General features: G+C 43.9%; 1 protein-coding gene across 5 annotated transcripts; it reads right to left on the bottom strand.

Moving 5' to 3' along the window:
* Nucleotides 1-1,942: 1,942 nt before the first annotated feature.
* LOC134441361 (core histone macro-H2A.2) lies at nucleotides 1,943-9,473 on the bottom strand. 5 transcript variants are annotated; one of them, XM_063191641.1, is made up of 9 exons: nucleotides 9,184-9,473; nucleotides 6,797-6,978; nucleotides 5,837-5,943; nucleotides 5,343-5,531; nucleotides 4,845-4,949; nucleotides 3,983-4,082; nucleotides 3,651-3,740; nucleotides 3,071-3,245; nucleotides 1,943-2,432 (listed from the first exon to the last, which is right to left on the bottom strand). In XM_063191641.1, exons 2-9 carry the CDS (start codon nucleotides 6,966-6,968, stop codon nucleotides 2,264-2,266), a joined length of 1,107 nt encoding a protein of 368 aa, XP_063047711.1. In that variant the 5' UTR covers nucleotides 6,969-6,978; nucleotides 9,184-9,473; the 3' UTR covers nucleotides 1,943-2,263. The 5 variants fall into 5 exon arrangements, with proteins under 5 accessions (XP_063047711.1, XP_063047707.1, XP_063047709.1 ...); XM_063191637.1 differs by having other exon boundaries at nucleotides 4,845-4,952; nucleotides 9,184-9,469; XM_063191639.1 differs by having other exon boundaries at nucleotides 4,845-4,952; nucleotides 6,797-6,975; nucleotides 9,184-9,469.
* Nucleotides 9,474-11,961: the final 2,488 nt, after the last annotated feature.

The following is an 11,961-nucleotide window of genomic DNA, read 5'->3' as shown; positions in this document are numbered from 1 at the left end:
GGGGGATCAGGAGGACCCACTGACTTGTATATAAGTCAGTGGGAGGACCCCTAGGCACGAAGGAAGGCTCTTGCTGGCAAACTGGAATTTCTGATCTAGATTAACACCTGTTGTCTGAGCAAAATATTGATATTTGGTATCATTTGAATTGTTATTTTCTGTAGATTAAGAATTTTGTGGTGCCTAAGCACAAATCTTCAGTGATTACACTTTATAATAAGTACAGTAGGCCTACATACACTGACTACCACTAGGCCTACATGTTGGGCCAATGCTTTCAAGATGGCCAATTTATGACTGACCTTTTTGTTTGCCCAATGACTTTTGGGTGTGGACAGATTTTTTTTAACCAAATCTTGTGTGTTTATACTCTATAATTGGTACATGTCCTGATTCAATTTTAGAACCCTTTTACAATTGGATGATGTTCAATATGGCCGCAGAGGCATCAGAACTGACACTGGTGTTGAATTCCTCCCATTGTAATTATCGCTACTATTATGTCTCTCTTTATCCTCTCTGCCTCTATCCCTGATGATATTTCCAATGAAATATCACATGGCCGCATCATGGACTATTTTTTTAAAAACTTGGAAGCTTGTCTGGGACTTGGTGACTTACACAGACATAAAGTCTGTGACCCCAACAGAACCAAGATAAATAAGCTGGACATTGAAACAATAGTCCATCAGTATACTGAAGTGAATATTTGGGACCCGTTATTCAGACATGCTGTGTAAGAAAAGACAGCAGTGTTTATACCGTCTCAGGAACATGGCAAGGTAGATAACTCTCTCATGACCATGTTGTACAGAGCTTTCATAAAATATATGTAGGCTAACTTTGCTTTATATTCTCTGCTATTAGTTGGTATACTTTTCTTAATGTGCAACAGGAAACAGACAGATGCGATATCCAAGATTATTAGGGCATTTAGTAACATTACTAACATTACATTACAGGAAAGCAGGGCTGCACTGTACATGTCTCCATACCTCATCAGGAAGCTGGCACGTTTCATGTTTATGTTGATAACTCTCATGACCATGTTTGACAGCTCTTGCAGAGAAGCTACTTACAGGTACTTTCCCTGCCATCTGCTGTATGCCTTTCTTAATGTGAATAGCTATAATCAATACAATATCTATAAGATCATTATGACATTTAGTGACATTACTGACGCTCAACAGAAAAGCATGGCTGCACTGTGCATTTCACCATATAGGCCTACTACTTGGAGTTATAATGTTCTTCTTCTGAATGTGTTGTCATGTCCCACATGTTAGTCTGCGCTCAGTCACTTCAGAGTGGTAATACATGGTGTAAAATTGTAGATTTTATTTCAAACCAGTATGAGAAATCTTTTTTTTCTTAGTAAACTAACTTTATCAGAAACTACACAGAGCATCTGAGGAGAAACATGAGAAAAACAACAAAACAACGTCAGGTCTCTAGACATGAACTTTGTACATGGAATGTCAAATAATCTAGGGATACAATGTCAATGTTCTGGGTTGGAGAGGGATGGTGGAGTGAGGTTGGGGGATGGGGGGTGGGGGGGATTGGTTCTGTTTCACCTAATCTACACCAGAGCCATCTAATATCAGAGTTACGCCACTCCCATAGACCTCTATGGACCAATCTTTCCACAGCAATGGCGGCTCTCATGGAGCCTCACGGAGCGTTAACATGGAAATCCCCATTGACTTTAGTTCTATTAGAAGTTACTTAGTTCCAGGAGGTGGCGGTAGAACACAGAAAATGTGGTAAAGGTAATGTAATTTGTTTGTACTTAATCTTTGTTTGGTATGTGATGGTTCTGTGTTAGTTTCCAACGAACAGAAGTGTACTGTTAAGAAACATTTTAATCTACGCAAATCACATCACCAACCGACTTCCTGGTCCCCGGTTTGCGCAACTCTGTTATTAGATGGCTCTGATCTACACATATGAGCATCATTTGACAAGAGAGGAAACAGTGTAACATAAAGGCAAACAGTACAACACTCACAAATATCCTTATTCAAAACACATTGTCAAAAAAGGTTCTTTTTTTATCCCTCTTTTAAAAACCACTTTTAAAAACCACATCAATCAAACACAATGCCAGCTGCAGAGACCTCTAGCCAAAGCCTCCGTAAAAACTGCCACACGGCTTAGAAATCAGAACAAAACAAACAAAAAAACCAACAAATTAAAAAGAGGAGAAAATAAAAGAGAAGCAGGAATTAAGCGCTGCTGTAGCGGGCCTTTTCTTTTTTTCTCACTTGGCGTCAAGCTTGGCCATCTCCTGCAGGTAGATACCGATGGTCTCGCTGTCAAACAGCACAAAGTATATGTTTTTCAGTGTGGAGGTGGCCGTGCTGGAGACGAAGTGACTGGAGATAGCCTTCAAGATGAGCTGGGCGGCCGTCTGCTTCGGGAAGCCGTTTCTGCAGCGATCGGAAAAAAGATAGGGGGGTTAAGCAGAGATGAAATGATGAGGCGGAGATAGACTACAACGGAACAAGAGCGTGAAGAGAGACAGAAATAATTGAAGGAGAACAAAGAGGTCAGAGAGATAGAGAGAGAGAACAAGAGAGACAGAGAGAGAGAGAGGTAGAAGAGACAGAGATGTACAAATTAAAGACAGGATGTGGACAGAATAAATCATTTAAAATAGTTGTGTCCAAATTGATATATTTTTAGTCATGTTACCTTGAACTGTCATGGGTTTCCGAAAGTAATACAAGAAATGAAAAAAGAAGAGTTGTCTAGCTCCCACCATAGCCAGTAGTCTTGTTTACAAAATGTCAGTGCTCCCTTGGATAGCTTAACCAAACAGGTTCCGTTTTTTTTTCTAGAACTGTTAATTGTTTGCATTTAGCATTTCATGTACAGCATCCAAAATCCCAGAATTGCGGCTTTACATATGGCAACAGGAAAACTTAGACAGCGAATTTAAATAGACGCAAGTAAGCTGAAAATGCTCTTTCTCTCACACACACATACTGTACAGTACGCACACACACACAAGTAGCTTCACTTTTGAGCACTATCTTTGGTCCATAGTGTAAATGGGGTTACCGACCTGCCCGCTGGAAGTGGAGGGAAGGCGACGGACTTGAGTTTCTTCTCCTCGGCTGCGGAGAGGCAGTTCTTGACCGTCTTCTCCAGCTGGTCCTCGCACTTCTCCGAGCCCCACGGAGGCACGTTACAGTGGATCACGAAGCGGGCCGCCATGCCCGTCGCCTGGCTCACCGCCACTGGACACACACACACACAGTTTAGTACTTATTTACATTTGCATTTGCATTTACTTGTAGCGAGAAGTAAAAGGTATGAGATTAAAAAAAAACATGTTGGCCCACTAGAACTACAAATTGGCTGGTGAGAGCCAGGCTTAAGGTAGATTGCTGGTATCCCATCTGTATCAAAGGGCAGAAAAGAGTAAGTGGGCCTGTGTGTCACTGAAAGGAACAAGAAAAATAGCTGCGCACCATACAAACAAGGTCTTCATCTCACCAGACAGACCTTGTGTTAGTTTGAAACGCTGTGATGGTTGTCTGGATAATTGTTCTTTTCATGCTTTGAACCACTTGCACCACACTTTGAACAGTTGTTTGGGCAGATACTGTATTTCTTACTTCTACTGCCCTGTGTGCCATTACCTGTGCCAACCTCCAGGGGGCCCTGTGATTTCCTCAACTCCTTGACAGCCTCGAGAAATTCCCTTCCGCCAGCCTTCTCCAGTGCTGTACCTACACACACACACACACACGCACGCACACGCACACACACACACACACACACAGCGTGTGAAGTAATGTTACAGTAATGTAAAAGTACTTCAGGAGTCTAGGTGTAATATAATGTAAAGCTTTTTTCAGTTAGAATCTGCTAAGTGTGATATAATGTAAAGCTTTTTCAGTTAGCATCTGGTAAGTGTAATGCAATGTAATGTAAAGAGTAGGGGAAAACAAGCCCTTCAATGTGCACTTACCAAAGCCATCTTTCAGATCAATTTCGGCATTGGTGGGGTTGATGATGCCCTCCACTTTGATGGCGCCAATTTTTCCCATTTCACTCTCTGTCAGGGACACCTAGCAAATAGTTGACCAAATACGGTAGTATCATTAAAGCTCAATAGTAACAACAGTATACAGATAAAAACGATATTATATGATTCGTACACAGTGGTGGTCTGTTTGGCTAAGCTGTTGTACATACACATCAATTTTCAAACTCATTACGTTGAAACTTCTAAACGTTTAGAAAAAACAAAGGGGAAAAGGGGAGCAATGAAGGAAACAACATTGACATTAACTTCGCAAGGCAATGCGGTGTTTAAGCATGAAGTGTGCACACACACATGTATCCTCTACTAGTTTCTAGCGCCCTAACCGCGCGAATAGACCAGGCGCGATGCGATTCAAGCGACAGAGTGCAGCAGCAAGCGATACGAGCGATTGAGGAGACTAGAGTATGTCCGTACAGGCAGAAGGCAAAGCATTCAAGCATTCCTATTGGCTATGGTCACTGACCTCAATACAGTCATTGGCTGCCGCGGCTTGTCGCCGAACCGCGTCATAGAAAGTTGAAAAGATTTCAATTTCAAACTGTCGCGCTCGTCGCGCAAATCGCTCTAGTCTCCAGAATCGCTTTTGCCGCGCAACTCAATACAAAGTCAATTACTTCCATCGCTCGCCTCGCTCAGATCGCCGCTGGTATATTTCTGCGGTTAGAGAGTCCAGGCTCTTGGCCAAGAGGATGGTAAACCTGTTGCCCAAGCCACAGTTGTTTTCTCTCTCACACACACACACACACACACACACACACACACACACACACACACACACACACACCTTCTGTCCGAGGAAGAGGCTCTTAGCGGAGAGGATGGTGAATCCGTCGCCCAGGCCGTCATCTGTGGGGGAGCTGCTGCTCGGCTCTTTGTCGTTTTCTGCAACCTTCTGTCCAGGTGAGGTAACACACACACGGGCGCGCGCGCACGCACACACACACACACACGCAAATGCACACAGATTAACTCAATGGTTATTATTTACTATATTCTAGGACAATGACTTTTCATATTGCATTTTACAACAAAAACTTTTTCCTGGCCAGGACGCATGTCAGTGTGAATTCATTCCAGGGTATACGGCAAGTTAAGTGCATGTGTGGTGTAAATGTGTGTGCTATGCATGTGTCTTAATGAGCGTGTGTACATGCACACAGTTATACATCTCTGTGTGAGTAGTACAATTTGAGTATATACACGTGTGCGTGTGTGTGTGTGTGCGTGTGTGAATGTGCGTGTGCACACATACAGTGTGTGCGTGTGTGTGTGCATGGCCAACCTTGGGCTTGCGTCCAGGCTTGCCCTTGTTCCTCTTGCCGGGGGGCCTCTTCATGCCCTTGCCCCGGCTGGTCTTCTCGGCCACGATGACGGCCTCCACCTTCACGCGGCCCCCCCTCTTCTTGGACAGCAGCTCCGGGTGGATGCGGGGGAGCACGCCGCCATTGGAGATGGTCACTGCACGCAGGAGCTGTGGAGGAGGAGGAGGAAGAGGAGGAGAAGGAGGAGGAAGAAGAAGGAGAAGGAAGGAGGAGGTAGAGGAAGAAGAGGGAGGAGGAAGAAAGAGGAGGAAGAGGTGGTAGAGAAAAAGCAGAAGGAGGAGAAGAAGGGAGAGGAGGAACAAGAGAGAAGAGGAGGAGGAGGAGTTTAGTCAATCCTTGGAATAGAGCAGGAAGAGTTTGACTACCAATCAGAAGGCCTACAGTCTGTGTGTGTGTGTGTGTGTGTGTGTGTGTGTGCGTGCGTGCGTGCGTGCGTGCGTGTGAACCCTGGTACCTGGTTGAGCTCCTCGTCGTTGGCTACGGCTAGCTTGATGTGACGGGGAGTGATGCGTCCCTTCTTGTTGTCCCGTGCTGCATTGCCTGCTAACTCCAGGATCTCAGCTGTGAGGACACGCACACACACAAAGGCACGGCTAAGTTAATAATTCTGCCCACAGCCCTATGCTTTGCATGTTCTCCTCATTCAACTCATTTATATTGAAGCATGCTTCAGATGAAGTCTGAAAGATACAGTATCTGACGCCCAGTTAAAACAAAGTTCAGTTTACTAAACTCTGACCAGTTTGGACCTGGACATACGGTACATCTGCCGCTACCGTATACTGTTATGTCCTAACTTAAACACCATGGAGTAACGAAACCTTTTTAAACCGTTAAAACATTTTTTACCTCGTAAGTTTAGAACAGAACTAACTCTAACTCTAATTGACTCTAACTAACTTATGGCTGTGTGCATACTGTACACTGTAGTTTGTGTGTTGCTGATTATGTTATGTATATGTGTGTATATTATACACTTTGAATAAAAGCAGAGCTCTATGAAGTAAAAGAAAAAGTGTTCTTACAGTGTATCTGTAGCCTCGTTAGGTGAAGTGGAATAACTATGTACGGTGTATAAACTATGTAATATCATGTAGTAAACGCTGTCATATCATGTACTAGAGTTGTAATTACATCAGTAAGAGCACTTCTACTTCTACTTTGCACAGCTCTGGATGTGAATGTGAATGGATCTGAATGTAATAAATGTAGCAAGGGCAAAAGGGTCAAAAGGGTCAGTTGTCCCAGGCCCAGGAGGGGGGTGTGTGTGTGGGAGTGGGTGTTCAGAATTGGGTCATCAGCACATTGAATGTGTACTGATTGTTGTGGGCCTGATGAAAGCGGTCAAGCGTGGCTGAAATGTGGTGCTTAATGTAAATCCATGCCTTGGGAGCGTGACGGCTCCACAGCTTACCTGCCAGGTACTCGATGACGGCGGCCATGTACACAGGTGCGCCCATGCCGATGCGGTACTTGTGCGTGCTGGTGCGCAGGTAGCGCATCATGCGGCCCACCGGGAATATGACACCCGCACGCGCCGAGCGCGACAACTTAGTGGTCTTCTTCTTCCCACCTCTGGCTGACATGATTTAGCTGCTGGGGGAGAAAGAGAGAGGCGGGGTGGGGGTCCAAAAGTTGGCACAGGAAGAAAGAGAAAGAAAGGGAGAAACATAAACAAACGTCACCTCCTGCTTTGTCCAAATGTTTCCAAAGTCACTTCAATGGCTCATCAACTCATAACAGGGCGAAAAGCACTTCTAAAAAAGCACCTATCAATAACTTCACTAATTCATTCACTATGTTGCCCTCCACAAGCTATAACGATGCCGTATATAGCACAGGTGCAGACCCTGCCCGGCAATTAAGGTGTACTGTGCTTTTTTATTAATTTATTCATTTATTTATTATGTTTTCTATGTTTTTTGCCTTAATTTGGGATAGGACAGTGAATATTCTCCACAGGAAGGTACTGGCGGAGAGCAGGGAAAGTGTTAGCAGGACTCGACCTCAGGCTGGATTCGAACCTGGATCTTCATGGGCAACTTGCCCATTCATAGTAGCCTACGCTGTGGTGTCCAACAGCACCCCCTGACTAATACTTTATTACTAGAAAATACAAATATTTGCCTGCACAAGGCATACACAGGCTTACAAATCGATGTAGCCTAATGTGCATGCCCTCTCTCTCTCTGTGTGTGTGTGTGTGTGTGTGTGTGTGTGTGTGTGTGTGTGTGTGTGTGTGTGTGTGTGTGTGTGTGTGTGTGTGTGTGCAGAGGCGGACTTTCCATTAGGCAAACCTAGGCAATTGCCTATAGGGCCCGACCAAATCTGTCCTGAATCTGTCATTGGGGTCCCCAACTGTCACACCAGTCACGGTAAACACAAAAAAAGGTAGGCTTGATCCAAAATTTTCACTTATGTAAAGTAATCAAAGATAGGACACAAAATACCAAAGCATGAAAACACAGAATTGTCTATGCAATGACTTTAGAGGGTCCCATGTTTATATTTCGTCTAGGGCCCCGAAATGGCTAGATCAGCCGTGTGTGTGTGTGTGTGTGTGTGTGTGTGTGTGTGTGTGTGTGTGTGTGCGTGTGTGTGTGTGTGTGCGTGTGTGTGTGTGATCTCGTGATAAACTCCCTCCCTCACTTTTTAACACTTTGTTAATGTTTACTGAATGTAATCAAATTAATTTGTGAATGCTATCACATGAAACACTTTGTCTTTGCACTTTGTCTCAATTAGTCCACAATGAAGTAATGCAAGACATACACACATGATAACACCACTGATATTGTGCATAATTCAATGATTACCTCGACAATACTTCAGCATCAATGAAAATGTAAACAGATAATTGTCTTATATTTAAGTGCAAGCGGAGTTGACTGGTGGTGTTTTAATTATATGTATTTATTAATTAATTACTGCCACAATAATAATATAAAATCTAAGTAAATGTTTTGATAAAACAAAATGCATCCAAATGCTTTTTTTTGGTGTTTTTTTGCCATGTTGCATTGATTGGAAACAGGTCAGAGTGGCCTTAATAGCACCGTGTCGTGGCTGAATTAACCTACTTGTCACAAACCCCACAAGGCCATTAGGTTCACACACATTTCGACTGTTGAAAAAATGGCCCCGAATGCCCTTGTGACATTTTGGATTTTTTGCGGTAATAACCTTCCAAGTCGGTTTGTGCAATCATGGCATGCAACACGTCTAACAAGCAAATAAGATGTGACACCGCCATGGAAGTCCTGCGCGTAGCGACCTTATCAATACCCTATGACTTAAAGACGTAGTCACGCTTTCCTGTGTTTATCTCAAAAACAGTGGGATCCCTGCAGCGTGCACGACTGTGCGTCAAAATCGAACCATTCCGTTCGATTTACGCGCTTGCATTTTCCGAGTGTCGAAAAAAACGTGCAGAACATAGTTAACGGAATGTGCACCCAGCTCAAGACTCGCAGCGACGTGAATTATTCAGGAGCCCTGTGCTGCGTATGTTAGGCTACACCGAAAAGACGATTCTGCACACCTATGAAATGTAAGGCCTCCCTGACACCGCCGCTTTCGCCCACACTGTAAGCGTCTCCTTTGCTTTCCAAAGCGAAAGGTCGAAGACATCGAGCCCCACTTCGTTTTTTACGTCCGCTCCTCCCCTATCACTGCTCAACCCCCATTTTGTTTTCAATACACTGAATGTACAGTGTAATTTTTACAGGCACGAAGCGGGGCTGCCCGTATGCCTTCCACGGCAAAAAACCTACGCGTCCGAAAAATGCTTCGGATTTTTACCTGGTTTGTTGCCGTTATCAGAATCAACTGAGGACCGATCTTCCCACTCAAAAAGTCCCAAAGGACGTCATGTATTTTGTTCGCAATCGTTGTCCTTGTACGTACCTCTTCTCTTTCTGTCTCTCTTTTTTCAAAAACGAAAACTACAGCCAGGTCCGCTGTACAGTCATCGGAGGCTGTCTCTGTGCTACTGATGCTGAGGAGGGGAAAAATTCAGTCCAGGAAAAATGGACCGAAAACGCCCCCTGACTGGGATTCAAACCGGAGAGGATTAATCCTACGTCCGAAGACCTTTTTGTAGCACTTGCAGCCAGTAAATAAAACGATCTAAGAAATTGCATTACGCATTGGTTGCAATACATCAAAATCGTGTAGATAAATGCTTGATATTTTAAATGCAGTTCACCAAGGTGCGGTTTGCCCCTTTAAAACTCCATTTCCATAAGCTATCCTTGCCTTCCTACCCAGCGCTGTGCCATAGCTTACGTGATAAATTCACAAATGGCCAAGAGATATTGGCTGATTGGTCAGCGTTATATGATGGTCAGCGTTTTTTGCCACCTGTTGCATCATTTGATTGCCTATAGACATTATTTCAGTGTGAGAAAGGCCAGACTCCCCAATGCTTTTGGAGCAGCCAGTGCTGGTCTGTAGAAAACATGAAAATTATTGTTCTCATATCATGGCTAAGTGTGTGTGTGTGTGTGTGTGTATATGTATGTGTGTGTGTGTGTGTGTGTGTGTGTGTGGGGGAGGGGTACGCGCGTGCATGTGTGATGTTCTGTGTGTGCTGTTTTTGAACATCAAACACAGCTATCCCCCAGGGCCCTTGCACCATTCACATTGCTTGACTTACTTGTCTCTTTGGTGTGCCAACGCCAATTTACACTACATTGGAGCCTCAGGGAGTGTGTGTGTGTGTGTGTGTGTGTGTGTGTGTGTGTGTGTGTGTGTGTGTGTGTGTGTGTGTGTGTGTGTGTGTGTGTGTGTGTGTGTGTGTGTGTGTGTGTTCGTTCGTTCGTATCTGTGTGTGTTTAATTGTTATTCTAATATTCTAATATGCGTGTAAATACTTACATCAGAGGAACAACATGGAAGGCCTATACAACCACAATATGATTGCTGTCAATTTCAATCAACTTTATTTTAAAGCTCGCACACACGGTTTCACAGCACTCATACCATTTACATAACTATTTGATTTCCATATCAATTCATATGCAAATTCCCTTCATGTTAATGAGTACTTATGGATTTTCTAATTAAATCCCATCACAGAGGCCTTCAGACATTGCATTGGCCCATTGCCTCCTTACTGATATTGGTCTTTGAATAAATGAGGTCAACTGCACATATCTCTGAAGCTGTTGTAGCTGGTCAAGGCCACTTCATATTTAGTGCATGAAAGGACTTGTTAAATCATTTTGCATCATATGAATGCAATCATTGGCAATCATATTAAACACATAATAAACAATGGGTCTGCAAAATGTACTCAGGGCTGCTGACAGCTTTGGCTGGACATGGGCCAAAACACATCTGAAAGAAAGGGCCCCCACCGCCCAATACATTACATTACATTTGGCAGACGCTTTATAACCAAAGCGACTTTCAAAACATAATCATAGCATCGCTAACAAATACAAAGTGCACAGGAAATACTGTATACAGAGCAACAAGTTCTGTTGCAGAAGGGTTAGGTTTTTTTTGTTTTTTTAAAAGAGTTCACACAACACACACATACACACACATCATGTCAATAGTCTGCCCTGGTGCTAGGGCAGCTCAAGCATTAGTCTAGGAGATGCTCACGAAAGAGGAGAGTCTTTACTTGTTTCTTGAAGGCTGCAAAAGATGTGATTAGTCTTGCTGTCTCTGCGGAGACCGTTCCACCACTTGGGTACAACAACGGAAAACAGTCTTGACTGGGAGTAGCAAGAGCGATTGGATGGCAGAGCCAGACGGCTTGTGCTGGAGGAGCGCAGTTCTCTTCCAGTAACATAAGACGTTAGTAAGTCCTTCAGATAAGCTGGGGCTGTTCCTGCGATGTTTTTTTTAGGCAAGGGTCAAGGCCTTGAGGTAGACCTGTAATGAGTGAGTTGCAGTAGTCAACGCCACATTGTGTAGAATATTGGATCAGCACAGGTCTGATTTGCAGCACGTTAGACATCTGGAATCGACAGGTCCGGGTGACTGAGTTGATGTAGTTGGAGCATGACAGCTCATCATCATTCATGACGCCAAGGTTTTTGGCGACTTTGTTTGGGGTCACGATGGTGGAGCCCATCTTGTGGTTGATGTTGTGACTAAGTGACTCTTTAACTGGGATCACCAGGAGCTCTGTCTTGGATACATACTGTACATACAACGTAATGACAACCCAATTCTGCTCCTCCCTCCCAGTGCCCGGGTCAACTGACCCCTTTGTCTCCCCACTGCCGTCTTCCCTGTACATACTAGTTAGATATGTTATACCCTACAACAGGGGTGAGGAGTGTTTTTCATTCAAAGGGCCACTTCAAATTGTATTAAGTCCTCCAAGGGCCGTACTATGAACACAAACCATTTCAGGCCTATATTGAAGGCAGCCACCATTACAACAGACCCCACCTTCACTAGGTCCCCTGAAAATATAATTATATTGCAAATGTAATTTCTAAGATTCCTTTGCAAAACATGTCATAGTTCATGTGAAACTGCATAACATTAAAATTATATTGGGGTACATATAAAACGGCCTCAAGGGCGGCACACGGCCCTGAGACATAGGTCCTACAC

Source organism: Engraulis encrasicolus, chromosome 24, assembly GCF_034702125.1.
Source record: "Engraulis encrasicolus isolate BLACKSEA-1 chromosome 24, IST_EnEncr_1.0, whole genome shotgun sequence".
In the NCBI taxonomy this organism is placed as follows: Eukaryota; Metazoa; Chordata; class Actinopteri; order Clupeiformes; family Engraulidae; genus Engraulis; species Engraulis encrasicolus.
This window is presented reverse-complemented; position numbering and strand designations above follow the sequence as displayed.

Coding starts and splice junctions, on each gene's coding strand:
- LOC134441361 (XM_063191637.1), bottom strand. CDS start 6,968: ATGTCAGCCAGAGGTGGGAAGAAGAAGACCACTAAGTTGTCGCGCTCG. Junction 5,532..5,836: donor ACGACGAGGAGCTCAACCAG/GTACCAGGGTTC, acceptor CCTCCTCCACAG/CTCCTGCGTGCAGTGACCAT. Junction 3,246..3,650: donor CCCCCTGGAGGTTGGCACAG/GTAATGGCACAC, acceptor GTGTGTGTCCAG/TGGCGGTGAGCCAGGCGACG.